Source organism: Pelodiscus sinensis, chromosome 5 (genome assembly GCF_052426305.1).
Source record: "Pelodiscus sinensis isolate ZL-2025 chromosome 5, ASM5242630v1, whole genome shotgun sequence".
In the NCBI taxonomy this organism is placed as follows: domain Eukaryota; kingdom Metazoa; phylum Chordata; order Testudines; family Trionychidae; genus Pelodiscus; species Pelodiscus sinensis.
Genome location: NC_143056.1, coordinates 136,503,505 through 136,531,129, shown reverse-complemented (window position 1 = coordinate 136,531,129; position 27,625 = coordinate 136,503,505). Strand labels below are relative to the sequence as shown.

Below are 27,625 nucleotides of genomic sequence, written 5' to 3'. Positions count from 1 at the left end.
AGTGGTTGGGAGTCAAGGGGATTAGGGGGATGGAGGGTTGGGAGTGACAGGTGACGGGGGTGTCAGTGGTTGGGGGGTCGAGGGGAATAGGGGGATGGAGGATTGGGAGCGACAGGGGACAGGGGTGTCAGTGGTTGGGAGGTCAAGGGGATTAGGGGGATGAAGGGTTGGGAGTGACAGGGGACGGGGGTGTCAGTGGTTGGGGGGTCGAGGGGAATAGGGATGGAGGATTGGGAGCGACAGGGGACAGGGGTGTCAGTGGTTGGGGGGGTCAAGGGGAATAGGGGGATGGAGGGTTGGGAGCGACAGGGGATGGGGGTGTCAGTGGCTGGGGGGGTCGAGGGGAATAGGGGATGGAGGGTTGGGAGCGACAGGGAACGGGGGTGTCAGTGGCTGGGGGGGTCAAGGAGAATAGGGGGATGGAGAGTTGGGAGCGACAGGGGACGGGGGTGTCAGTGGTTGGGGAGGTCGAGGGAATAGGGGGATGGAGGGTTGGGAGCGACAGTGGACGGGGTGTCAGTGGTTGGGGGTGTGATGTAGTGGGGGTACTTGCTGGGCTGTGGTGACCCCTGCTGTCTGGAGCAAGACCCAGCAGGGAAAATCTCGCTAGGCAGAGATAAGGCCAAACTTGTCGAACCAGTGGCCAGACACCCCCCATGGAGAGGAACAAAGGAAGGTGAATGCTGCCCTGGACTGGGGGGCAGGGCTGCAAGGGAATTTAGTTGTTACTGTGGGAGAGCATGGAGGAGACAGCCTAGGGAGAGGAGCTGGAGTTTAGGGGCCCAGTCTCCCCCCAACTCAAGGGGGCCTGAGGCATCCTAGCCCAGTTCTGTGACCAGACTACATCTGTGCTATGCTGTATCCTGGAGAGGCAATAAACTTCCTCTATTCCACTGGCTGGTGCAGTCTGTTTGTGCCATCTCGGGGTGCAGGAGACGGGGAACCCCCAACACGCCGTCACAGGGGGTTCGAGGGGAATAGGTATGGAGGGTTGGGAGCGACAGGGGACGGGGGTGTCAGTGGTTGGGGGGTGGAGAGAAATAGGGGGACGGAGGGTTGGGAGCGACAGGGGACGGGGATGTCAGTGGTTGGGGGGGTCGAGGGAATAGGGGATGGAGGGTTGGGAGCGACACGGGACGGGGGTGTCACTGGCTGGGGGTCGAGGGGAATAGGGGATGGAGGGTTGGAAGCGACAGGGGACGGGTGTGTCAGTGGCTGGGAGGTCGAGGGGAATAGGGGATGGAGGGTTGGGAGCGACAGAGGACGGGGTGTCAGTGGTTGGGGGGTGGAGGAGAATGGGGGATGGAGGGTTGGAGCGACAGGGGACGGGGGTGTCAGTGGCTGGGGAGTCGAGGGGAATAGGGGTTGGAGGGTTGGGAGCGACAGAGGACGGGGGTGTCAGTGGTTGGGGGGTGGAGGGGAATAGGGGATGGAGGGTTGGGAGCGACAGGGGACGAGGGTGTCAGTGGTTGGGGGGTGGAGGGGAATAGGGGATGGAGGGATGGGAGCGACAGGGGACGGGGTGTCAGTGGTTGGGGGGTGGAGGGGAATAGGGGATGGAGGGTTGGAGCGACAGGGGACGAGGGTGTCAGTGGTTGGGGGGTGGAGGGGAATAGGGGATGGAGGGATGGGAGCGACAGGGGACGGGGTGTCAGTGGTTGGAGGGTGGAGGGGAATAGAGGATGGAGGGTTGGGAGCGACAGGGGACGGGGTGTCAGTGTTTGGGGGGTGGAGGGGAATAGGGGACGGAGGGTTGGGAGCGACAGGGGACGAGGGTGTCAGTGTTTGGGGGGTGGAGGGGAATAGGGGACGGAGGGTTGGGAGCGACAGGGGACGGGGTGTCAGTGTTTGGGGGGTGGAGGGGAATAGGGGACGGAGGGTTGGGAGCGACAGGGGACGAGGGTGTCAGTGTTTGGGGGGTGGAGGGGAATAGGGGACGGAGGGTTGGGAGCGACAGGGGACGGGGGTGTCAGTGGTTGGGGGGTGGAGGGGAATAGGGGACGGAGGGTTGGGAGCGACAGGGGACGGGGGTGTCAGTGGTTGGGGGGTGGAGGAGAATGGGGGATGGAGGGTTGGAGCGACAGGGGACGAGGGTGTCAGTGGTTGGAGGGTGGAGGGGAATAGGGGATGGAGGGATGGGAGCGACAGGGGACGGGGTGTCAGTGGTTGGGGGGTGGAGGAGAATGGGGGATGGAGGGTTGGAGCGACAGGGGACGGGGTGTCAGTGGTTGGGGGGTGGAGGAGAATGGGGGATGGAGGGTTGGGAGCGACAGGGGATGGGGTGTCAGTAGTTGGAGGGTGGAGGGGAATAGAGGATGGAGGGTTGGAGCGACAGGGGACGGGGGTGTCAGTGGTTGGAGGGTGGAGGGGAATAGGGGATGGAGGGTTGGAGCAACAGGGGACGGGGGTGTCAGTGGCTGGGGGGTGGAGGGGAATAGGGGATGGAGGGATGGGAGCAACAGGGGACGGGGGTGTCAGTGGCTGGGGGGTGGAGGGGAATAGGGGATGGAGGGTTGGGAGCGACAGGGGACGGGGTGTCAGTGGTTGGGGGGTGGAGGGGAATAGAGGATGGAAGGTTGGGAGCGACAGGGGACGGGGGTGTCAGTGGTTGGGGGGTGGAGGGGAATAGGGAATGGAGGGTTGGGAGCGACAGGGGACGGGGTGTCAGTGGTTGGAGGGTGGAGGGGAATAGGGGTTGGAGGGTTGGGAGCGACAGGAGATGGGGGTGTCAGTGGTTGGGGGGTGGAGGGGAATAGGGGATGGAGGGTTGGGAGCGACAGGGGACGGGGGTGTCAGTGGTTTGGGGGGTGGAGGGGAATAGGGAATGGAGGGTTGGGAGCGACAGGGGACGGGGTGTCAGTGGTTGGAGGGTGGAGGGGAATAGGGGTTGGAGGGTTGGGAGCGACAGGAGATGGGGGTGTCAGTGGTTTGGGGGTGGAGGGGAATAGGGGATGGAGGGATGGGAGCGACAGGGGACGGGGTGTCAGTGGTTGGGGGGTGGAGGGGAATAGGGGATGGAGGGTTGGGAGCGACAGGGGACGGGGGTGTCAGTGGTTGGGGGGTGGAGGGGAATAGGGGATGGAGGGATGGGAGCAACAGGGGACAGGGGTGTCAGTGGTTGGGGGATGGAGGAGAATGGGGGATGGAGGGTTGGAGCGACAGGGGACGGGGTGTCAGTGGTTGGGGGGTGGAGGGGAATAGAGGATGGAGGGTTGGAGCGACAGGGGACGGGGTGTCAGTGGTTGGGGGGTGGAGGGGAATAGGGGATGGAGGGATGGGAGCGACAGGGGACAGGGTGTCAGTGGTTGGAGGGTGGAGGAGAATGGGGGATGGAGGGTTGGAGCGACAGGGGACGAGGGTGTCAGTGGTTGGAGGGTGGAGGGGAATAGGGGATGGAGGGATGGGAGCGACAGGGGACGGGGTGTCAGTGGTTGGGGGGTGGAGGAGAATGGGAGATGGAGGGTTGGAGCGACAGGGGACGAGGGTGTCAGTGGTTGGGGGGGTCAAGGGAATAGGGGATGGAGGGTTGGGAGCGACAGGGGACGAGGGTGTCAGTGGTTGGGGGGTGGAGGGGAATAGGGGATGGAGGGATGGGAGCGACAGGGGATGGGGTGTCAGTGGTTGGGGGGTGGAGGGGAATAGGGGATGGAGGGATGGGAGCGACAGGGGACGGGGTGTCAGTGGTTGGAGGGTGGAGGGGAATAGAGGATGGAGGGTTGGGAGCGACAGGGGACGAGGGTGTCAGTGGTTGGAGGGTGGAGGAGAATGGGGGATGGAGGGATGGGAGCGACAGGGGACGAGGGTGTCAGTGGTTGGAGGGTGGAGGAGAATAGGGGATGGAGGGTTGGGAGCGACAGGGGATGGGGGTGTCAGTGGTTGGGGGGGTCGAGGGAATAGGGGATGGAGGGTTGGGAGCGACAGGGGACGGGGTGTCAGTGGTTGGAGGGTGGAGGGGAATAGGGGTTGGAGGGTTGGGAGCGACAGGAGATGGGGGTGTCAGTGGTTGGGGGGTGGAGGGGAATAGGGGATGGAGGGATGGGAGCGACAGGGGACGGGGTGTCAGTGGTTGGGGGGTGGAGGGGAATAGGGGATGGAGGGTTGGGAGCGACAGGGGACGGGGGTGTCAGTGGTTGGGGGGTGGAGGGGAATAGGGGATGGAGGGATGGGAGCAACAGGGGACAGGGGTGTCAGTGGTTGGGGGATGGAGGAGAATGGGGGATGGAGGGTTGGAGCGACAGGGGACGGGGTGTCAGTGGTTGGGGGGTGGAGGGGAATAGAGGATGGAGGGTTGGAGCGACAGGGGACGGGGTGTCAGTGGTTGGGGGGTGGAGGGGAATAGGGGATGGAGGGTTGGGAGCGACAGGGGACGAGGGTGTCAGTGGTTGGAGGGTGGAGGAGAATAGGGGATGGAGGGTTGGGAGCGACAGGGGATGGGGGTGTCAGTGGTTGGGGGGGTCGAGGGAATAGGGGATGGAGGGTTGGGAGCGACAGGGGACGAGGGTGTCAGTGGTTGGAGGGTGGAGGGGAATAGGGAATGGAGGGTTGGGAGCGACAGGGGACGGGGTGTCAGTGGTTGGAGGGTGGAGGAGAATAGGGGATGGAGGGTTGGGAGCGACAGGGGATGGGGGTGTCAGTGGTTGGGGGGGTCGAGGGAATAGGGGATGGAGGGTTGGGAGCGACAGGGGACGAGGGTGTCAGTGGTTGGAGGGTGGAGGGGAATAGGGGATGGAGGGTTGGGAGCGACAGGGGACGGGGGTGTCAGTGGTTGGGGGGTGGAGGGGAATAGGGGATGGAGGGATGGGAGCGACAGGGGACGGGGTGTCAGTGGTTGGGGGGTGGAGGAGAATGGGGGATGGAGGGTTGGAGCGACAGGGGATGGGGGTGTCAGTGGTTGGGGGGGTCGAGGGAATAGGGGATGGAGGGTTGGGAGCGACAGGGGACGAGGGTGTCAGTGGTTGGGGGATGGAGGAGAATGGGGGATGGAGGGATGGGAGCGACAGGGGACGAGGGTGTCAGTGGTTGGAGGGTGGAGGGGAATAGGGGATGGAGGGTTGGGAGCGACAGGGGATGGGGGTGTCAGTGGTTGGGGGGGTCGAGGGAATAGGGGATGGAGGGTTGGGAGCGACAGGGGACGAGGGTGTCAGTGGTTGGAGGGTGGAGGGGAATAGAGGATGGAGGGTTGGGAGCGACAGGGGATGGGGGTGTCAGTGCTTGGGGGGGTCGAGGGAATAGGGGATGGAGGGTTGGGAGCGACAGGGGATGGGGGTGTCAGTGGTTGGGGGGGTCGAGGGAATAGGGGATGGAGGGATGGGAGCGACAGGGGACGAGGGTGTCAGTGGTTGGAGGGTGGAGGGGAATAGAGGATGGAGGGTTGGGAGCGACAGGGGATGGGGGTGTCAGTGGTTGGGGGGGTCGAGGGAATAGGGGATGGAGGGTTGGAGCGACAGGGGACGGGGTGTCAGTGGTTGGGGGGTGGAGGGGAATAGAGGATGGAGGGTTGGGAGCGACAGGGGATGGGGGTGTCAGTGGTTGGGGGGGTCGAGGGAATAGGGGATGGAGGGTTGGGAGCGACAGGGGACGGGGGTGTGACATAGTGGGGGTATTGGGCTGCTTTCTATGCTGGCTCTGTGGTAACCCCACTGGCTGCTGCCGGTACCAGAGAGAGTGGTCATTATGCAAAGAAGGTCTCTCAACCTGTCTGACCAGCTACCCCCCATGGAGAGAAACAAAGGAAGGTGGATGCTGCCCTGGCTGGGGGGCAGGGCTGGAGGAGAGTGAGTTATTTTCTGTCTGGGAGCATGGAGGAGACAGCCTAGGGAAGGAGCTGGGGAGTAGGCTGGGATTGTAGGGCCCAGCCACCCCCCCATCGCAAAGGGGGGCACTGAGGCCTCTTAGCCCCAGTTCCTGTAACCAGATTACATCTGTGCTGTGCTGTATCCTGGAGAGGCAATAAACTCCTTCTATTCTACTGGCTGATGTTCGTGCCATTACGGGGCTGCAGGAGACGGGAAACCCCAACGCGCCGTCACACTATCAGTGGCTGGGGGTCGAGGGGAATAGGGGATGGAGGGTTGGGAGCGACAGGGGACGGGGGTGTCAGTGGTTGGGGCAATCAGAGCACTGGGGGATGTTGGAAGAGAGATGGGACGGGGCGGTGTAAGTAGGGAGGGGTGATCGGGGCACTGGGGGATGCCGAATGGGCGATGGGATGTGGGGGGTATCCGTGCTGGGGGGCTTGAGGTATGGGGGATGGCGGTTGTCAATGAAGGGGGCGATCGAGTACTGGGGGATGCCGGGCGGGTGACGGGATGCGGGGGTGTCCGTGCTGGGGGCGATTGAGGTACGGGGGATGGAGGTTGTCAATGAAAGGGGCGATCGGGTACCGGGGTATGCCGGGTGGGTGACGGGATGCGGGGGTGTCCGTGCTGGGGGCGATTGGGGTACGGGGGATGTAGGTTGCCAGCAAAAGGGGCGATCGGGTACCAGGGGATGCCGGATGGGCGACGGGATGAGGGGGTGTCTGTGCTGGGGGCGACTGGGGTACGGGGGATGCAGGTTGTCAATGAAGGGGGCGATCGGGTACTGGGGGATGCCTGGTGCGCGACGGGATGCGGGGGTGTCCGTGCTGGGGGCGATTGGAGTACAGGGGATGAAGGTTGTCAATGAAGGGGGCGATCGGGTACTGGGGGATGCCGGGTGGGTGACGGGATGCGGGGTTGTCCGTGCTGGGGGCGATTGAGGTACAGGGGATGGAGGTTGCCAGCGAAGGGGGCGATCGGGTACTGGGGGATGCCGGGTGGGTGAAGGGATGCAGAGAGTGTCCGTGCTGGGGGCGATTGGAGTACGGGGGATGGAGGTTGCCAGCGAAGGGGGCAATTGGGTACTGGGGGATGCCGGGTGGGTGACGGGATGCGGGGGTGTCCGTGCTGGGGGCGATTGGAGTACGGGGGATGCAGGTTGTCAATGAAGGGGGCGATCGGGTACCGGGGGATACCGGGTGGGTGACGGGATGCGGGGGTGTCCGTGCTGAGTGCGATTGGGGTACGGGTGTTGGAGGTTGTCAATGAAGGGGGCGATCGGGTACCGGGGGATGCCGGGTGGGTGACGGGAAGCGAGGGTGTCCGTGCTGGGGGCAATTGGAGTACGGGGGATGGAGGTTGTCAATGAAGGGGGCGATCGGGTACCAGGGGATGCCAGGTGGGCGACGGGGTGCGGAGGTGTCCGTGCTGGGGGTGATTGAGGTACGGGGGATGGTGGTTGTCAATGAAGGGGGCGATCGGGTACCGGGGGATGCCAGGTGGGCGACAGGATGCGGGGGTATCCGTGCTGGGGGCGATTGAAGTACGGGGGATTCAGGTTGTCAATGAAGGGGGCGATAGGGTACCGGGGGATGCCGGGCGGGTGACGGGATGCGGGGGTGTCCGTGCTGGGGGCGATTGGAGTACGGGGGATGGAGGTTGCCAGCGAAGGGGGCGATGGGGTACCAGGGGATGCCGGGTGGGTGACGGGATGCAGGGGTGTCCGTGCTGGGGGCGATTGGAGTACGGGGGATGGAGGTTGCCAGCGAAGGGGGCAATTGGGTACTGGGGGATGCCGGGTGGGTGACGGGATGCGGGGATGTCCGTGCTGGGGGCGATTGGGGTATGGGGGATGGCGGGTGTCAATGAAGGGGGCGATCGGGTACTGGGGGATTCCGGGTGGGTGACGGGATGCGGGGGTGTCCGTGCTGGGGGCGATTGGAGTACGGGGGATGGAGGTTGCCAGCGAAGGGGGCGATGGGGTACCAGGGGATGCCGGGTGGGTGACGGGATGCGGGGGTGTCCGTGCTGGGGGCGATTGGAGTACGGGGGATGGAGGTTGCCAGCGAAGGGGGCAATTGGGTACTGGGGGATTCCGGGTGGGTGACGGGATGCGGGGGTGTCCGTGCTGGGGGCGATTGGAGTACGGGGGATGGAGGTTGCCAGCGAAGGGGGCAATTGGGTACTGGGGGATTCCGGGTGGGTGACGGGATGCGGGGGTGTCCGTGCTGGGGGCGATTGGGGTACGGGGGATGGCGGTTGTCAATGAAGGGGGCGATCGGGTACTGGGGGATTCCGGGTGGGTGACAGGATGCGGGGGTGTCGGTGCTGGGGGCGATTGGGATACGGGGGATGCAGGTTGTCAATGAAGGGGGCGATCGGGTACCAGGGGATGCCGGGTGGGTGACGGGATGCGGGGGTGTCGGTGCTGGGGGCGATTGGGGTACGGCGGATGGAGGTTGCCAGCGAAGGGGGCGATCGGGTACCGGGGGATGCCAGGTGGCGGGGGGGGGGTGACTGGGGGATGAGAGGGTGTCCGTGCTGGGGGCGATTGGGGTACGGGGGATGGAGGTTGTCAATGAAGGGGGCGATCAGGGTACTGGAACATGCTGAGTGAGGGACGGGACGGGGGGGTGTCCGTTGTGGGGGAGATCAGGGTACCGGGGGATGGTGGGTGAGGGAAGTGATGGGGAGTGTCGGGGTAGCAGGGTCACTCACACTTCTCCCTCGGGGGCGTAGGTGGAGCCAGTGATGGCGAAGTCGTTCAGGGAGCAGACATCTCCCTCCACCTTCTCGACGACGAACATCTGTCGAGAGAGGGGGGTCAGGCTAGTCCTGGAGCTGTGGGTGGAGCCTCTGGCCAGGGCCGCCTCTTACCTTGCACACGGACATCTGGTTGGTGGTGAGGGTGCCGGTCTTGTCGGAGCAGATGACGGAGGTGCAGCCCAGTGTCTCCACGGAGGGCAGGCTGCGCACGATGGCGTTCTTCTTGGCCATGCGGCGTGTGCCCAGGGCCAGGCAGGTGGTGATGACGGCGGGGAGACCTGGGGAGGGGAAGGGGCTCAGTCGATGTTAGTGCCTAGCCTGTCTCCATGCAGGGAGGGACAATGAGCCCCCCCCAAAAGCCAGCACAGCGAACCAGCCCCAAGGAGCTCCCTGCCACGGGCCCCGTGTTGCAGCGCATGCATGCAGCCCTGGCATGGGGCTGAAGACTGGGCTCCTGGGCCCCGTTCCGTGCTGACTGACCTTCGGGAATGGCGGCCACGGCCAAGGCCACGGCGATCTTGAAGTAGTAGATGGCGCCACGGATCCAGGAGCCACCATGGATGGGGTCGTTGAAGTGGCCAATGTTGATGAGCCAGACGGCTACGCAGATGAGTGAGATGACCTTGGAGAGCTGCTCTCCGAACTCGTCCAGCTTCTGCTGCAGAGGCGTCTTCTCCTGCTCCGTGGCTGCCATCTCATCTCGGATCTTCCCGATCTCTGTGCCCACCCCCGTGGCAATGACAATGCCCACAGCCTTGCCGGCCGCCACGTTGGTGCCCTGTCGGGAGAGGCAGCAAGAAGGGGAGAGGGTTACCGGCACTGGCCACGGGAGTGACCTATGCAGCTCAGAATGGGAGCGTAGCAAATTAGTCTGGCCAGCAGCCCTGATCACACTGTTGCCCCCATGACAGCTCTCTAGTCTGAGGCTAAGGGTATGTCTACACTACAGCGCTAATTCGAACTAACTTAGTTCGAATTAGTTAATTCGAACTAACGCGTCTAGAACTAAAAACTAGTTCGAATTAGCGTTTTGCTAATTCGAACTAGCATGTCCACATTAAGTGGACCCTGAACAGGGCTTAAGGATGGCCGGAAGCAGTGCCGGCAGGGCATCAGAGGAGGACTTAGAGCGTGGAGATGCTGTCTCTGGCTAGCCGAGGGCTGTGCTTAAAGGGACCCGACCCCCACCCCGGACAGACAGTTCTCAGGGGTGCCCCGCTTGCAAAGCAGTCCTGGCTTGGAGTGCCTGGAGTACCCACACTGGGCACATCACACCACTCGGCCATCAGCCCGGCTGCACTTGCCGCAGGCTGCCATCTGGGGAGAGGGGGCAATTGGGGGGCTGCAGGAGAGCTTCCACTCCCAGAAGCCCACAGAGCCAGCCCAGTCCTCCCCATCGGGGGCTCGTGCCCCATTCCTCCCTCACCTCCTTCCACTTACCCTTCCCTAGCCCCTTTTCTTGATGTACAAAATAAAGGACAATTGTGTTCAAAAATGGAATCTGTCTTTATTGAACAAAACTGGGGGAGACTGGGAAAAGGAGGTGGGAGAGGGGAAGAGAGAGGGTGGGAGAGGGGAGGGCAACTACAACGATCAGGGGTTGGGAACAGGTCCCATATGAAGAGAGGCTACAGAGACTGGGACTTCTCAGCTTAGAAAAGAGGAGACGGAGGGGGGACAGGATAGAGGTCTCTAAAAGCAGGAGTTGGGTGGAGACGGTGCATATAGAAAAGTTCTTCATTAGTTCCCATAAAGAAGGACTAGAGGACACCAAAGGAAAGGAATGGGTAGCAGGCTTCAAACTAGTAAGAGAAAGTTGTTCTTCACAAAGCAAAGAGTCAACCTGTGGAACTCCTTGCTGCAGGAGGCTGTGAAGGCTAGAACTGGAACAGAGTTTAAAGGGAAGTGAGATCAAGTCATGGAGGTTGGGTCCATGGAGTAGTATTAGCCAGGGGGTAGGAGTGGTGTCCCTGCCCAAAGTTTGTGGAAGGCTGGAGAGGGATGGCATGAGACAAATGGCTTGGTCACTGTCTTCGGTCCATCCCCTCCAGGGTCCCTAGGGTTGGCCGCTGTCGGCAGACAGGCTACTGGGCTAGATGGACCTTTGGTCTGACCCAGGACGGCCATTGTAAGCTCAGGGTCGGGGGTCTCAGTAGACCCCCTTGATTTTCATGCACACCTGCTCCTGGGTGGCCAGGCTGGCAGCTCTCCTGCCCAAGCCAGCCACTTTCCTGTGCCTAGTGCAGAGATCGTGGACAAGGTCCACGATGTCCGCACTAGCCCAGGCGGGTGCCTGCCTCTTGCGGTCCCGGGCAAGCTCCCGGGAGCCGCCAGCCTGGTCCCGGGAAGAGGGGGAGGGCTGGGGGGCATCGGGTGGGTGGCTCGATCCGTGCCAGGTGCAGGGTCTGCTGGCTGGGTGCTGGCAGGCTTGCACCTGGCACGGGCACCGTAGCCACCCCGTGCCCCTTTAAGGGGTCCAGGGCCAGGAGGGGGGCATAGAGTTTCCCTGGTGTTGGCCAGAGTGGCCACCAGGGAAACCTGGGAAGCCTTAGCCTCCCACTAGTTCGAATTAAGGGTCTTCACAGCCCTTAATTCGAACTAGCTAGTTCGAACTAGGCTTAATCCTCGTAAAATGAGGTTTACCTAGTTCGAACTAAGCGCTCCGCTAGTTCGATTTAAATTCGAACTAGCGGAGCGCTAGTGTAGCGCCTATTAAAGTTAGTTCGAACTAACATCCGTTAGTTCGAACTAACTCTGTAGTGTAGACAGACCCTGACAGATTCTCTGGCCAACTGTGGGGTGACTGGGGTAGCTCTCTGGCCGGGGTGCAGGGCAGAGTGACTGGGGGTACCTCTCTGGTTGGGGTCTAGTGACCGGGGGTAGCTCTCTGGCTGGAGTGCAGGGCGGAGTACCTGGGGTTAGCTCTCTGGCTGGGGTGCAGGGTGGGGTGCCTGGGGTTAGCTCTCTGGCCAGGGTGCAGTGACTGGGGTTAGCTCTCTGACCGGGGTGTAGTGACCAGGGGTAGCTCTCTGGCCGGGGTGCAGGGTGCGGTGACCGGGGGTAGCCCTCTGGCCGGGCTGCAGGATGGGGTGACCGGGGGTAGCTCTCTGGCCGGGGTGCAGGGTGGGGTGACCGGGGGTAGCTCTCTGGCTGGGGTGCAGGGTGCGGTGACTGCGGGTAGCTCTCTGGCAGGGGTGCAGGATGGGGTGACCGGGGGTAGCTCTCTGGCCAGGGTGCAGGGTGAGCTGGCTGGGGGTAGCTCTCTGGCAGGGGTGCAGTGACTGGGGTTAGTTCTCTGGCCGGGGTTCAGGGTGCGGTGACTGTAGGTAGCTCTCTGGCCGGGTTGCAGGGTGCGGTGACCGGGGGTAGCTCTCTGGCCGGGTTGCAGGGTGCGGTGACCGGGGGTAGCTCTCTGGCCCGGTTGCAGGGTGCGGTGACCGGGGGTAGCTCTCTGGCCGGGTTGCAGGGTGCGGTAACCGGGGGTAGCTCTCTGGCCGGGTTGCAGGGTGCGGTGACCGGGGGTAGCTCTCTGGCCGGGTTGCAGGGTGCGGTAACCGGGGGTAGCTCTCTGGCCGGGGTGCGGTGACCGGGGGTAGCTCTCTGGCCGGGGTGAAGGGTGGGGTGACCGGGGGTAGCTCTCTGGCTGGGGTGCAGTGACTGGGGTTAGCTCTCTGGCCGGGGTGCAGGGTGCGGTGACCGGGGGTAGCTCTCTGGCCGGGGTGCAGGGTGCAGTGACCGGGGGTAGCTCTCTGGCCGGGGTGCGGTGACCAGGGGTAGCTCTCTGGCCGGGGTGCGGTGACCAGGGGTAGCTCTCTGGACGGGGTGCAGTGACTGTGGGTAGCTCTCTGGCCGGGGTGCAGGGTGCAGTGACCGGGGGTAGCTCTCTGGCCGGGGTGCAGGGTGGGGTGACCGGGGGTAGCTCTCTGGCCGGGGTGCAGGGTGGGGTGACCGGGGGTAGCTCTCTGGCTGGGGTGCAGAGTGCGGTGACTGCGGGTAGCTCTCTGGCAGGGGTGCAGGATGGGGTGACCGGGGGTAGCTCTCTGGCCAGGGTGCAGGGTGAGCTGGCTGGGGGTAGCTCTCTGGCAGGGGTGCAGTGACTGGGGTTAGTTCTCTGGCCGGGGTTCAGGGTGCGGTGACTGTAGGTAGCTCTCTGGCCGGGTTGCAGGGTGCGGTGACCGGGGGTAGCTCTCTGGCCCGGTTGCAGGGTGCGGTGACCGGGGGTAGCTCTCTGGCCGGGTTGCAGGGTGCGGTAACCGGGGGTAGCTCTCTGGCCGGGTTGCAGGGTGCGGTGACCGGGGGTAGCTCTCTGGCCGGGTTGCAGGGTGCGGTAACCGGGGGTAGCTCTCTGGCCGGGGTGCAGGGTGGGGTGACCGGGGATAGCTCTCTGGCTGGGGTGCAGTGACTGGGGTTAGCTCTCTGGCCGGGGTGCAGGGTGCGGTGACCGGGGGTAGCTCTCTGGCCGGGGTGCAGGGTGCAGTGACCGGGGGTAGCTCTCTGGCCGGGGTGCGGTGACCAGGGGTAGCTCTCTGGCCGGGGTGCGGTGACCAGGGGTAGCTCTCTGGACGGGGTGCAGTGACTGTGGGTAGCTCTCTGGCCGGGGTGCAGGGTGCAGTGACCGGGGGTAACTCTCTGGCCGGGGTGCAGGGTGGGGTGACCGGGGGTAGCTCTCTGGCCGGGGTGCAGGATGGGGTGACCGGGGGTAGCTCTCTGGCTGGGGTGCAGGGTGCGGTGACTGCGGGTAGCTCTCTGGCAGGGGTGCAGGGTGCGGTAACCGGGGGTAGCTCTCTGGCCGGGGTGCAGGGTGGGGTGACCGGGGATAGCTCTCTGGCTGGGGTGCAGTGACTGGGGTTAGTTCTCTGGCCGGGGTTCAGGGTGCGGTGACTGTAGGTAGCTCTCTGGCCAGGTTGCAGGGTGCGGTGACCGGGGGTAGCTCTCTGGCCGGGTTGCAGGGTGCGGTGACCGGGGGTAGCTCTCTGGCCGGGTTGCAGGGTGCGGTGACCGGGGGTAGCTCTCTGGCCGGGTTGCAGGGTGCAGTAACCGGGGGTAGCTCTCTGGCCGGGGTGCAGGGTGGGGTGACCGGGGATAGCTCTCTGGCTGGGGTGCAGTGACTGGGGTTAGCTCTCTGGCCGGGGTGCAGGGTGCGGTGACCGGGGGTAGCTCTCTGGACGGGGTGCAGTGACCGTGGGTAGCTCTCTGGCCGGGGTGCAGGGTGCAGTGACCGGGGGTAGCTCTCTGGCCGGGGTGCAGGGTGCAGTGACCGGGGGTAACTCTCTGGCCGGGGTGCGGTGACCGGGGGTAGCTCTCTGGCCGGGGTGCAGGGTGGGGTGACCGGGGGTAGCTCTCTGGCTGGGGTGCAGTGACTGGGGTTAGCTCTCTGGCCGGGGTGCAGGGTGCGGTGACCGGGGGTAGCTCTCTGGCCGGGGTGCAGGGTGCAGTGACCGGGGGTAGCTCTCTGGCCGGGGTGCGGTGACCAGGGGTAGCTCTCTGGCCGGGGTGCGGTGACCAGGGGTAGCTCTCTGGACGGGGTGCAGTGACTGTGGGTAGCTCTCTGGCCGGGGTGCAGGGTGCAGTGACCGGGGGTAACTCTCTGGCCGGGGTGCGGTGACTGGGGGTAGCTCTCTGGACGGGGTGCGGTGACCAGGGGTAGCTCTCTGGCCGGGTTGCAGGGTGCGGTAACCGGGGGTAGCTCTCTGGCCGGGTTGCAGGGTGCGGTGACCAGGGGTAGCTCTCTGGACAGGATGCCAGACGGGCACGTGACAAAGTGGATAGGTTTAGCTGTGTTCTTTGCGCTTGGCGTGTGGAACTGGTTCCCTGTGTGCTGCAGTGTGACCCCGGGCAATGGCCTGGAGTTGGGGGTCCCAGCAGCAGGAGGGTTGGGAGGGTTAGGGGGTCCCAGCAACGAGTTGGGAGGACAATGGGCTGGAGAGGGAGGCCCCTAGGGTATGTCTAGACTGCGTCCCTCTGTCGGCAGAGGGATGCAGATTAGGCAGGTCAACATTGCAAATGAGGCAGGGATTTAAATATCCCGTGCCTAATTTGCATAAAAATGGCCACTGCGTTCTGCCGACTCAGCACTTTGTCGGCAAAAAGTGGCAGTCTAGGGGGGATCTGTGGAGAAAGAAAGCCTCTCTCAACAGATCCTGTGAACCTCCTTGCAGGAGGCAAGGACAGAGGAGGGGCCGAGGGAGGAGGCAATACGGGGGATACAGGACAGTGCGAGATGCCCCGGGGATGGGGACAGACCCAGCTGTGCTGTGACTGGCCCTGCCCGAGGGCCCAGAGAGCTGCCTGGGCTGGGGGGTCAGGCGTTCAGTAACTCCCCTGAATCAGTGCAGGCTGGGCATCAGGGGGCCAGAGCGAGGGGACTCCCTGAGGCACCCACAGTGAGAGACAGGCGAGCAGGAGGCTCAGACAGGTGCGGGTCCAGGAGGCAGAGGGATTAGACCCCCAAGAAGGGCTGTTGCACTGAAGAGGATTCCCCACAGGGACCGTATGGAGTTGAGCGTGCACACGCCTGGTGGGCGACTTGGGGGGGCAGGCCTGGCCCGTCTGTGCCACTCACCGAGAAGAGCATGTTCTTCTTGTCCTGGTTCACAGCACGAGGGTCCGGCACAGGGTCCGTGTGCTTGATAACAGAGACCGACTCACCTGGCAGGAGGAGCAGAGAGATGAGGCACCAGGAGTCCCCAGCACATGGACAGAGGGGCACCCAAAGGGGCCGAACAGGAACAGAGAGATGCTGCCTTCCATCCCACTGAGGCCCACTCGCTCACCCATGGCCACAGACACAGCCACTGCAGAGTGACAGGTACCCACGCCACAGGCACACCCCTCCCCCCCACAGACTCACAACTGCAAGCTTGAATTTCTTATGTCTGCCCTGCAGTTCTGCCCCCCCCCGCCCAGTTCTTTGCCCTCAGCCCAGCCCCCCCAGGCCTGGTACCTGTCAGGATGGACTGGTCCACACGCAGGGTGGTGGATTTGATGGAGATGATGCGGATGTCAGCCGGCACCTTGTCACCCACTGCAGGGAGAGGGACAGACATGCTGTGATCAACAGACATGGGGAAGGAGGTTTCCCCACTACTGTCAGGGGGGCAGACCCTGGACCCACTCCCCTCTCACCAGGGCTGCAGGGGGTGCTGCGAACAACCACAACCGGGGCAAGTGGGCGGTGTGACTTTGGTCCTGTTGTCCAAGCACCCCCTCAGCTCACCCCAAGATACAAGGCACTGGACTCCAGCAGCCCCAGGGCCAGGGTGGGGGTGTTGGAGCAGCAGCCGGGTGCAGACACAACCGCATGCTGCACCAGGCGAAGGTGGGGAGGGAGGGAGCCCTGCAGCCGGAGGGGCAGGGGGAGACAAGGAGAGGAAATACTGAGTCAGTTTTCCCTGTGCACCAGTCCCGCTGCCCCAGCCGGGGTTCAGACCCCCACAGTGTAACCCTAGCTCCCCCTGCGCTGGAGCCCTCCTGCCAGCTCAGTGTCGTGTCCCCCCCCCCACCGCCCTCTATGTCCTGCAGGCCATGTCCTCGCAACCCTGGCTCATCACATTCCTGCTGTCCGCCGCTTGGCGCTGCCCTTAGAAGGAGTGCCGGGCGCCTAGCCCCCCCTCGCCCAGGGGCTGCCAAGGAGATGGTGAGGTCAGCGCTGCTGGGGGGCGCTGGGTGGGGGCAGAGAAGGTCACTCCCGCCTGCAGAGAGGGGGCTGGTGTGGGGAACACAGGGTCTCCCCCCCAAGGCTGGGGGCAGCATGATGGACACGTTGGCTGCAGCCCAGACGCGGGAACACCTGTCACTGAACAAGTGCAGTGCGAAGGGGATTCCGCGCGGCTCCACTTTCAGTCGGGACTGTCTGTTCCTGCACACACACTCCAGCACGGGGAGGAGCCTGGGGTCAGGGCAGGCCGGGGCCAGGTGGTAAACAAGGCCCAGAGCTGGGGATGGGGGGGCCCAGCAAGCCTTGGCTATCCTCCTAGGGCATTGTGGGTACTCCTGGCAACAGCAGGATTGGCGGGCCCCCCTCCGCGCACAGGGCTGCTGGAAGCAGGGCTGGGCCCTCCCTGCTCCGGTGCGCTGGGCCAGGCACTCACCAGCCACCTCGGCGATGTCTCCGGGGACCATTTCCCGGGCCTTGATCCTCTGCACAGACTTCCTGTCCGTGCGGTACACCTTGCCCATCTCGGGCTCATACTCCTTCAGGGCCTCGATGGCGTTCTCGGCGTTCCTCTCCTGCCGGGGCAGCCCACGATCACCCAGCCTGCAGCACCAGGGTCCTCACAGGCACCAAGCCCAGGCCCAGGCCCTCGCGGCGGCTAGGCCAGCCACTCTGGGGTGGGACGTGAGGCCTGCTTCCAAGACCCAGCCCCCCCAGGCCGAGACGTTGGCGTCAGCGAGCTGGCCGAAGTCTCTTGCCCTGTCCCCCGAGACATGCCAGCAGCCTCGCAGCCAGCCCCATGCAGGGTTGCCAGATGGTTGAAACAAAAATACTAACCCCCCCCCCCAAAAAAAAAAACACTGAGAAAAAATTCTGTTGAAGGAAAAAAGGGGGGGGGAGGGGACCAAAGTTGTTGACCAAAAAGAAACAAACTTCAAGACCATTTTGTGCCAGCAGCCTTGCAGAACCCGGGGCTGGGGCTGGGGTGTTGGGAGCCGAGGGGGGGCAAGTTTCTTCTCAGTTTAAATCTCTGTGGTAATCACAAGGGTAGGGTCACTGCTAGGGATTACCAGGTAGTCATTAAAAACAGACAGACAAAATCAGACTCGCTTCATGGGCGGAGGAGGGGAGAAGGACCAGCTGGGAGGGGAGCAGTGCTGGCCTGGAAGGGGGGGCCTGGAAACAGCTAATGGGGGGGCAACGGTGCTGGCCGGGAAAGATGGAGGGCCCAATGGGAAGCATGGCTGGTCATGGGGGAGGGGGTCGGGCAGAACGGGGCTGGCTGCAGGATATCAGGGGAGGAGAACTGGCTGGGAGGATGGCAGGGCTGGCACAGGGGGCTCGCCCGACTGACCTGCCACACCCTGACGATGGGGGCAGGAGGCAGAGCTGGGGGGGGTCGGTGGCCATGAGGCTGGCCGGGAGGAAGGGGGGCAGGAGGAAGGGAGGGCGGGACGCACAGCTGGGGGTCGGCTGTGAGGCTGGCCGGGAAGAAGGTGGGGAGGGCAGCAGAGCTGGCCAGGAGGAAGGGGGGATGGGAAGCAGAGCTGGGGGGGTGGGAAGCAGAGCTGGTGGGGGGAAGCAGCGGCGCTGGCCAGGAGGAAGCGGGGGTGGGAAGCAGAGCTGGTGGGAGGCAGCAGCAGCGCTGGCCAGGAGGAAGGGGGGGTGGGAAGCAGAGCTGGTGGGGGGAAGCAGCGGCGCTGGCCAGGAAGAAGGGGGGGTGGGAAGCAGAACTGGTGGGGGGAAGCAGCGGCGCTGGCCAGGAGGAAGGGGGGGTGGGAAGCAGAGCTGGTGGGGGGAGCAGCGGCGCTGGCCAGGAGGAAGGGGGGGTGGGAAGCAGAGCTGGTGGGGGGAAGCAGCGGCGCTGGCCAGGAGGAAGGGGGGGTGGGAAGCAGAGCTGGTGGGGGGGAGCAGCGGCGCTGGCCAGGAGGAAGCGGGGGTGGGAAGCAGAGCTGGTGGGGGGGAGCAGCGGCGCTGGCCGGGAGGAAGGGGGGGTGGGAAGCAGAGCTGGTGGGGGGAAGCAGCGGTGCTGGCCAGGAGGAAGGGGGGGTGGGAAGCAGAGCTGGTGGGGGGGGGGAAGCAGCGGCGCAGGCCAGGAGGAAGGGGGGTGGGAAGCAGAGCTGGTGGGGGGGAGCAGCGGCGCTGGCCGGGAAGAAGGGGGGGTGGGAAGCAGAGCTGGTGGGGAGAAGCAGCGGCGCTGGCCAGGAGGAAGGGGGGGTGGGAAGCAGAGCTGGTGGGGGGGAGCAGCGGCGCTGGCCGGGAAGAAGGGGGGGTGGGAAGCAGAGCTGGTGGGGGGAAGCAGCGGCGCTGGCCAGGAGGAAGGGGGGGTGGGAAGCAGAGCTGGTGGGGGGGAGCAGCGGCGCTGGCCAGGAGGAAGGGGGGGTGGGAAGCAGAGCTGGTGGGGGGAAGCAGCGGCGCTGGCCAGGAGGAAGGGGGGGTGGGAAGCAGAGCTGGTGGGGGGAAGCAGCGGCGCTGGCCAGGAGGAAGGGGGGGTGGGAAGCAGAGCTGGTGGGGGGGAGCAGCGGCGCTGGCCAGGAGGAAGGGGGGGTGGGAAGCAGAGCTGGTGGGGGGGAAGCAGTGGCGCTGGCCAGGAGGAAGGGGGGGTGGGAAGCAGAGCTGGTGGGGGGGAGCAGCAGCGCTGGCCGGGAAGAAGGGGGGGTGGGAAGCAGAGCTGGTGGGGGGGAGCAGTGGCGCTGGCCAGGAGGAAGGGGGGGTGGGAAGCAGAGCTGGTGAGGGGAAGCAGCGGCGCTGGCCAGGAGGAAGGGGGGGTGGGAAGCAGAGCTGGTGGGGGGGAGCAGCGGCGCTGGCCAGAAGGAAGGGGGGTGGGAAGCAGAGCTGGTGGGGGGAAGCAGCGGCGCTGGCCAGGAGGAAGGGGGGGTGGGAAGCAGAGCTGGTGGGGGGAAGCAGCGGCGCTGGCCTGGAAGAAGGGGGGTGGGAAGCAGAGCTGGTGGGGGGGAGCAGCGGCGCTGGCCAGGAGGAAGGGGGGGTGGGAAGCAGAGCTGGTGGGGGGGAAGCAGTGGCGCTGGCCAGGAGGAAGGGGGGGTGGGAAGCAGAGCTGGTGGGGGGAAGCAGCGGCGCTGGCCTGGAAGAAGGGGGGGTGGGAAGCAGAGCTGGTGGGGGGAAGCAGCGGCGCTGGCCGGGAGGAAGGGGGGGTGGGAAGCAGAGCTGGTGGGGAGGAGCAGCGGCGCTGGCCGGGAGGAAGGGGGGGTGGGAAGCAGAGCTGGTGGGGGGGAGCAGTGGCGCTGGCCAGGAGGAAGGGGGGGTGGGAAGCAGAGCTGGTGGGGGGAAGCAGCGGCGCTGGCCAGGAGGAAGGGGGGGTGGGAAGCAGAGCTGGTGGGGGGAAGCAGCGGCGCTGGCCGGGAAGAAGGGGGGGTGGGAAGCAGAGCTGGTGGGGGGGAGCAGCGGCGCTGGCCGGGAAGAAGGGGGGGTGGGAAGCAGAGCTGGTGGGGGGAAGCAGCGGCGCTGGCCAGGAGGAAGGGGGTGGGAAGCAGATCTGGTGGGGGGAAGCAGCGGCGCTGGCCGGGAAGAAGGGGGGGTGGGAAGCAGAGCTGGTGGGGGGGAGCAGCGGCGCTGGCCAGGAGGAAGGGGGGGTGGGAAGCAGAGCTGGTGAGGGGGAGCAGCGGCGCTGGCCAGGAGGAAGGGGGGGTGGGAAGCAGAGCTGGTGGGGGGGAGCAGCGGCGCTGGCCGGGAAGAAGGGGGGGTGGGAAGCAGAGCTGGTGGGGGGGAAGCAGCGGCGCTGGTCAGGAGGAAGGGGGGGTGGGAAGCAGAGCTGGTGGGGGGGAGCAGCGGCGCTGGCCGGGAGGAAGGGGGGGTGGGAAGCAGAGCTGGTGGGGGGGAGCAGCGGCGCTGGCCAGGAGGAAGGGGGGGTGGGAAGCAGAGCTGGGGGGGGGAGCAGTGGCGCTGGCCAGGAGGAAGGGGGGGTGGGAAGCAGAGCTGGTGGGGGGAAGCAGCGGCGCTGGCCAGGAGGAAGGGGTGGGTGGGAAGCAGAGCTGGTGGGGGGGAGCAGCGGCGCTGGCCAGGAGGAAGGGGGGGTGGGAAGCAGAGCTGGTGGGGGGGAGCAGCGGCGCTGGCCAGGAGGAAGGGGGGGTGGGAAGCAGAGCTGGTGGGGGGGAGCAGCGGCGCTGGCCAGGAGGAAGGGGGGGTGGGAAGCAGAGCTGGTGGGGGGAAGCAGCGGCGCTGGCCAGGAGGAAGCGGGGGTGGGAAGCAGAGCTGGTGGGGGGGAGCAGCGGCGCTGGACAGGAGGAAGGGGGGGTGGGAAGCAGAGCTGGTGGGGGGAAGCAGCGGCGCTGGCCGGGAAGAAGGGGGGGTGGGAAGCAGAGCTGGTGGGGGGGAGCAGCGGCGCTGGCCGGGAAGAAGGGGGGGTGGGAAGCAGAGCTGGTGGGGGGAAGCAGCGGCACTGGCCAGGAGGAAGGGGGGGTGGGAAGCAGATCTGGTGGGGGGAAGCAGCGGCGCTGGCTGGGAAGAAGGGGGGGTGGGAAGCAGAGCTGGTGGGGGGGAGCAGCGGCGCTGGCCAGGAGGAAGGGGGGGTGGGAAGCAGAGCTGGTGAGGGGGAGCAGCGGCGCTGGCCAGGAGGAAGGGGGGGTGGGAAGCAGAGCTGGTGGGGGGGAGCAGCGGCGCTGGCCGGGAAGAAGGGGGGGTGGGAAGCAGAGCTGGTGGGGGGGAAGCAGCGGCGCTGGTCAGGAGGAAGGGGGGGTGGGAAGCAGAGCTGGTGGGGGGGAGCAGCGGCGCTGGCCGGGAGGAAGGGGGGGTGGGAAGCAGAGCTGGTGGGGGGGAGCAGCGGCGCTGGCCAGGAGGAAGGGGGGGTGGGAAGCAGAGCTGGGGGGGGGGGAGCAGTGGCGCTGGCCAGGAGGAAGGGGGGGTGGGAAGCAGAGCTGGTGGGGGGAAGCAGCGGCGCTGGCCAGGAGGAAGGGGTGGGTGGGAAGCAGAGCTGGTGGGGGGGAGCAGCGGCGCTGGCCAGGAGGAAGGGGGGGTGGGAAGCAGAGCTGGTGGGGGGGAGCAGCGGCGCTGGCCAGGAGGAAGGGGGGGTGGGAAGCAGAGCTGGTGGGGGGAAGCAGCGGCGCTGGCCAGGAGGAAGGGGGGGTGGGAAGCAGAGCTGGTGGGGGGGAGCAGCGGCGCTGGCCAGGAGGAAGGGGGGGTGGGAAGCAGAGCTGGTGGGGGGGAGCAGTGGCAGTGGTCGGGGGAGATCAGGAAGAGGAACAGGCCGGCGGGAATCAGAGCTGGGGAGGTGCAGGGGTCTGGCCGGGGAAGATCAGGAGGGGAAGTGGGGGAGAACTGGCCAGCCGGGAAGGGGGAGGGGTGAGCAAATGGGCTGGCAGGGAGTGGGAATGACCCGGGCACTCGCTGCCTGTCCCGCGCAGGCTCCCGGCGACACGTGAGCAAGGAGGAGGCTTCCCCCCCTCCTCATACTCAACCGACTGCGGGCTCCTGGCGGCAATCGCGGCCCCGCCCCCCAGCTTGGACTCCCAGCCGCCCCTCCACCCCCCACCCACGCCAGGTTTCCATCTGGTGCGCAGCCGGAAAAATCAGAGAATACCGGACATTGCACACTGCACGTGTCCAGTACCGTCTGACTGTTTTTACCGGACAGAGCGCAAATACCGGACTGTCCGGTACAATGCCGGACGCCTGGCAGCCCTGGCCCCGCGCCGCGCACAGGGGGCTCGCCCGACTGACCTGCCACACCCCGACGATGGCGTTGGCAATCAGGATCAGGAGAATGACAAAGGGCTCCACAAAGGCCGTGACCGTCTCCTCGCCTTCCTCAAACCAGGCCAGCACCTTGGGGGCAGACGCACAGCCAGGATCAGGCTCCTTCGAGTTGCAGCGCTTCCCGGGCACAGCACCAGGGACCCCATGGGCAGAGATCTCTAGAGCTCTCCCTCTGCCCGCTGCCCTTCCTCCGGAGCTGCATACACCCTGGAGCCACACCCTCCCACCCCACGGGCAGAGAGCCACAGCCCCCTTCGCCTCCTCCAGAGCTGCACCCTCCCACCCCACGGCCCCCTTCCCCTCCTCCAGAGCTGCACCCTCCCACCCCACGGCCAGAGAGCCACAGCCCCCTTCTCCTCCTCCAGAGTTACACCCTCCCACCCCACGGCCCCCTTCCCCTCCTCCAGAGCTGCACCCTCCCATCCCACGGACAGAGAGCCACAGTCTCCTTCCCCTCCCCCAGAGCTACACAGCCCCCTTCTTCTCCTCCAGACCTACACCCTCCCATCCCATGGCCAGAGAGCCACAGTCCCCTTCTTCTCCTCCAGACCTACACCCTCCCACTCCACGGCCCCCTTCCCCTCCTCCAGAGCTGCACCCTCCCACCCCACGGCCAGAGAGCCACAGCCCCCTTCGCCTCCTCCAGAGCTGCAGCCTCCCACCCCACGGCCCCCTTCCCCTCCTCCAGAGCTGCACCCTCCCACCCCACGGCCAGAGAGCCACAGCCCCCTTCCCCTCCTCCAGAGTTACACCCTCCCACCCCACGGCCCCCTTCCCCTCCTCCAGAGCTGCACCCTCCCACCCCACGGCCAGAGAGCCACAGCCCCCTTCTCCTCCTCCAGAGTTACACCCTCCCATCCCACGGACAGAGAGCCACAGTCTCCTTCCCCTCCCCCAGAGCTACACAGCCCCCTTCTTCTCCTCCAGACCTACACCCTCCCATCCCATGGCCAGAGAGCCACAGTCCCCTTCTTCTCCTCCAGACCTACACCCTCCCACTCCACGGCCCCCTTCCCCTCCTCCAGAGCTGCACCCTCCCACCCCACGGCCAGAGAGCCACAGCCCCCTTCCCCTCCTCCAGACCTACACCCTCCCACTCCACGGCCCCTTTCCCCTCCTCCAGAGCTGCACCTTCCCACCCCACAGCCAGAGAGCCACAGCCCCCTTCGCCTCCTCCAGAGTTACACCCTCCCACCCCACGGCCCCCTTCCCCTCCTCCAGAGCTGCACCCTCCCACCCCACGGCCAGAGAGCCACAGCCCCATTCCCCGCCTCCGGAGTTACACCCTCCCACCCCGTGACCCCCTTCCCCTCCTCCAGAGCTGCACCCTCCCACCCCACGGCCAGAGAGCCACAGCCCCCTTCCCCTCCTCCAGACCTACACCCCCCATGGCCAGAGAGCCACAGCCCCCTTCCCCTCCTCCAGAGTTACACCCTCCCACCCCACGGCCCCCTTCCCCTCCTCCAGAGCTACACCCTCCCACCCCACGGCCAGAGAGCCACAGCCCCCTTCCCCTCCTCCAGACCTACACCCTCCCACCCCACGGCCAGAGAGCCACAGCCCCCTTCCCCTCCTCCAGAGCTGCACCCTCCCCCCCCCACAGTCCCCTTCCCCTACTCCAGACCTACACCCTCCCACCCCACGGCCAGAGAGCCACAGTCTCCTTCCCCTCCTCCAGAGCTACACCCTCCCACCCCACGGCCAGAGAGCCACAGCCCCCTTCCCCTCCTCCAGACCTACACCCTCCCACTCCACGGCCCCTTTCCCCTCCTCCAGAGCTGCACCTTCCCACCCCACAGCCAGAGAGCCACAGCCCCCTTCGCCTCCTCCAGAGTTACACCCTCCCACCCCACGGCCCCCTTCCCCTCCTCCAGAGCTGCACCCTCCCACCCCACGGCCAGAGAGCCACAGCCCCATTCCCCGCCTCCGGAGTTACACCCTCCCACCCCGTGACCCCCTTCCCCTCCTCCAGAGCTGCACCCTCCCACCCCACGGCCAGAGAGCCACAGCCCCCTTCCCCTCCTCCAGACCTACACCCCCCATGGCCAGAGAGCCACAGCCCCCTTCCCCTCCTCCAGAGTTACACCCTCCCACCCCACGGCCCCCTTCCCCTCCTCCAGAGCTACACCCTCCCACCCCACGGCCAGAGAGCCACAGCCCCCTTCCCCTCCTCCAGACCTACACCCTCCCACCCCACGGCCAGAGAGCCACAGCCCCCTTCCCCTCCTCCAGAGCTGCACCCTCCCCCCCCCACAGTCCCCTTCCCCTACTCCAGACCTACACCCTCCCACCCCACGGCCAGAGAGCCACAGTCTCCTTCCCCTCCTCCAGAGCTACACCCTCCCACCCCACGGCCAGAGAGCCACAGCCCCCTTCCCGTCCTCCAGACCTACACCCTCCCACCCCACGGCCAGAGAGCCACAGCCCCCTTCCCCTCCTCGGGTATGTCTACACTACCACCCTAGTTCAACTTTGTAGTCATTCAAAGTTGCAAATGAAGCCCGGGATTTAAATATCCCGGGTTTCATTTGCATCTTGCCGGGCGCCACCATTTTTAAATCCCCGTTAGTGCAGACTCTGTGCCTGCGGCTACATGCAGCACGGAGTAAGTAGTTCATATTAGGTTTTCTAATTCGAACTACCGGTACACCTCATTCCAAGCGACAAGAATGATTAAAGGTCTAGAGAACATGACCTATGAAGCCAGGCTTCATGAACTGGGCTTGTTTAGTTTGGAAAAAAGAAGATTAAGGGGGGACATGATAGCGGTTTTTAAATATCTAAAAGGGTGTCACAAGGAGGAAGGCGAAAATTTGTTCCTCTTGGTTTCTGAGGACAGGCCAAGGAGTAATGGGCTTAAAGTGCAGCAGGGGAGGTTTAGATTGGACATTAGGAAAAAATTCCTAACTGTCAGGGTGGTCAAATATTGGAATAAATTGCCAAGGGAGGTGGTGGAATCTCCCTCTCTGGAGATATTTAAGAACAGGTTAGATAGACATCTGTCAGGGATGGTGTAGACGGAGCTTGATCCTGCCTTGAGGGCGGGGGGCTGGACTCGATGACCTCTCGAGGTCCCTTCCAGTCCTATGATTCTATGATTCTATGAAGACTAATTTGAACTACCTACTCCGTGCCGCGTGGAGTCCGCGCTAACGGGGATTTAAAGGCGGCGCCACAGCCCTCTTCACCTCCTCCAGAGCTACACACATCCCAGAGTTACACCCCTCCCACTCAATGGCCAGAGAGAGACAACCCCCTTCCACTCCTCCAGACCTAAACACACCCCAGAGTTACAACCCTCCCATCCCACAGCAAGAGAGCCACAGCCTCCATCATCTCCTCCAGAGCTACACACACCCCAGAACTACACCTCTCCTAACCCATGGTCAGAGAGCCACGGCACTGTTCCCCTCTTCCATAGCTATACCTTCTCCACCCCATGGCCAGAAACAGCCTCCTTCCCCTCTTCTAGAGCTACACATACCGCAGAGCTACACCCATCCAACCCCATGGCCAGAGAGCCAATGCCCCCTTTCCCTCCTCGAGAGCTACACCCCACCCAGAATTACACCCCTCCCATCCCACGGCCAGAGAGTCACAGCTCCCTTCCCGTCTTTCAGAACTGCACCCATCCCAGGGTAAATAGCCACACCCTTCCCCTCTTCCATAGCTACGCACACTCCAGAGCTACACCCATTGAAACCCTCAGCCAGAGAGCTACAATCCCCTTCTCCTCTTTCAGTGCTACACCCCTCCCATCCCACGGACTGAGAGCCACAGCCCCCTTTCCCTCTTCCATAGCTACGCACACCCCAGAGCTACACCCATTGAAACCCTCAGCCAGAGAGCCACAATCCCCTTCTCCTCTTTCAGAGCTACACCCCTCCCATCCCACGGACTGAGAGCTACAGCCCCCTTTTCCTCTTCCAGAGCAACACACATCATAGGGCTACAACCTCCCACATCACAGCTAGAGCGCCACACCCATTCCCCTCTTCCATAGCTACACACACCCCAGAACTACACCCCTCCAATCCCACGGACAGAGAGCCACATCCCCTTCCCCCTCTTTCAGATCTGCTCCCATCCCAGAGCTACAACCTCCCACCCTGTGACGTAGTCGGGTGCTGTCTACTTTGTAACCCAGAGTTCCTGACGGCTGTATTGTGTGATGTATGATTCCCAATGACTCACCCAACTTGTGTTTTGGCTGTAGACATCTAAGTCCCAGCTGGAGCAGGTAACAACCCTGTTCCCAGAGAAAGGGACAAAGGAAGAGAGGCGGGGACTGTCCCCAGGCTAGGAGGTAGGGCCAGCGGAGTTGGGTTAGTGTCGGCTGGGCTAGGGGAATGAGGATGAGGGAAACCCCTTCCCCCAAAGAGGAATAAGGCTCCTGTCCTGGCTTCTGTGTCAGCACTGATCCTACACTATGCTGTATCTCTGAGAAGCAACAAAAACCTTCTACTCAACTGGCCGCGTATGGGAGTGCAGGGCCGGGGGCTTCCCGACTCATCATCACACACCCCACGGCCAAAAAGCCACAGCCTCCATCCCCTTCTCAAGAGCTACACACACCCCAGAGCAACACCCCTCCCAAACCATGGCCAGAGAGTCATAGCCCCCTTGTCCACTTCCAGAGCTACACATACAGCAGAGCTGCACACCTCCAAAACCATGGCCAGAGAGTCAATGCCCCCTTCCCCTCCTCCAGAGCTACACCCCTCCAACTGAAGGGTCAGAGACACAGCCCCCTTCCCTTCCTCCAGAGCTACACCTCTCCCATCCCACAGTCAGAGAGACACTGCCCAGAGCAACACTCCTCCCATTCAATGGCCAGTAAGGCACAGCCTGCTTGCCATCCTCCACAGCTGTGCACACCCCAGCACTATCCCCCAATCCCATCACACAGCCACAGCCCCCTTCCCCTCCTCCAGACGTACACACAACACAGACCTACACCCCTCCAACACCACAACCAGAGAGCCACAACCCCCTGTGATGACGCAGTCGGGGTACCCCCATCCCTGCAGCAGCAAGAACAGACTCTGTCAGCCGATAGAGTAGACGGGGTTTATTGCTTCTCCTGGATACAGCCCAGCACAGACATGATGGCTGCATCTAGACTGGCAAGTTTTTCCGCAAAAGCAACTGCTTTTACGGAAAAACTTGCCAGCTGTCTACACTGGCCGCTTGAATTTCTGCACGAACACTGACTTCCTACTGTCTGAAATCAGTGCTTCTTGCGGAAAGGCTATGCTGCTCCCGGTCGGGCAAAAGCCCTCTCGCGCAAATGCTTTTGTGCAAGAGGGCCAGTGCAGACAACAAGGTATTGTTTTGCACAAAAACGCCCCGATGGCGAAAATGGTGGGCGGGGCTTTCTTGCGCAAAACTGCGTCTAGATTGGCACGGACGCTTTTCCGTAAAAAGTGCTTTTGCAGAAAAGCGTCCTGCCAATCTAGACGCGCTTTTCCGCAAATGCTTTAACGGAAAAACTTCTCCATTAAAAGCATTTCTGGAAAATCCTGCCAGTGTAGACGTAGCCGATGTGTCTACAGGAGTCGGGGCCAGGATGCCTCAGATCCCTTGAGGGGGGGTCCCTGGGCCCCTAGATTCCAGCCCCTCCTTAGACTGCTTCCTTCATGATTCCAGCCCCAGACTGACCCTTCCCCCAGCACACGCCCTTTGCCCCCTCTCCTCC

At 64.4% G+C, this 27,625-nt stretch overlaps 1 protein-coding gene across 1 annotated transcript in view; it reads right to left on the bottom strand.

Moving 5' to 3' along the window:
* The window catches only part of ATP2A1 (ATPase sarcoplasmic/endoplasmic reticulum Ca2+ transporting 1), a 126,526-nt gene that overhangs the window by 44,854 nt on the left and 54,047 nt on the right, over positions 1 to 27,625 (bottom strand). The window contains exons 4-10 of the mRNA XM_075914532.2: positions 21,892 to 21,996; positions 16,655 to 16,793; positions 15,508 to 15,588; positions 15,127 to 15,212; positions 9,045 to 9,342; positions 8,676 to 8,842; positions 8,517 to 8,605 (exon numbers count right to left, since the gene is read on the bottom strand). Of these exons, the coding sequence (XP_075770647.1) occupies positions 8,517 to 8,605; positions 8,676 to 8,842; positions 9,045 to 9,342; positions 15,127 to 15,212; positions 15,508 to 15,588; positions 16,655 to 16,793; positions 21,892 to 21,996 (965 nt within the window). The remainder of the gene's footprint in view (positions 1 to 8,516; positions 8,606 to 8,675; positions 8,843 to 9,044; positions 9,343 to 15,126; positions 15,213 to 15,507; positions 15,589 to 16,654; positions 16,794 to 21,891; positions 21,997 to 27,625) is intronic.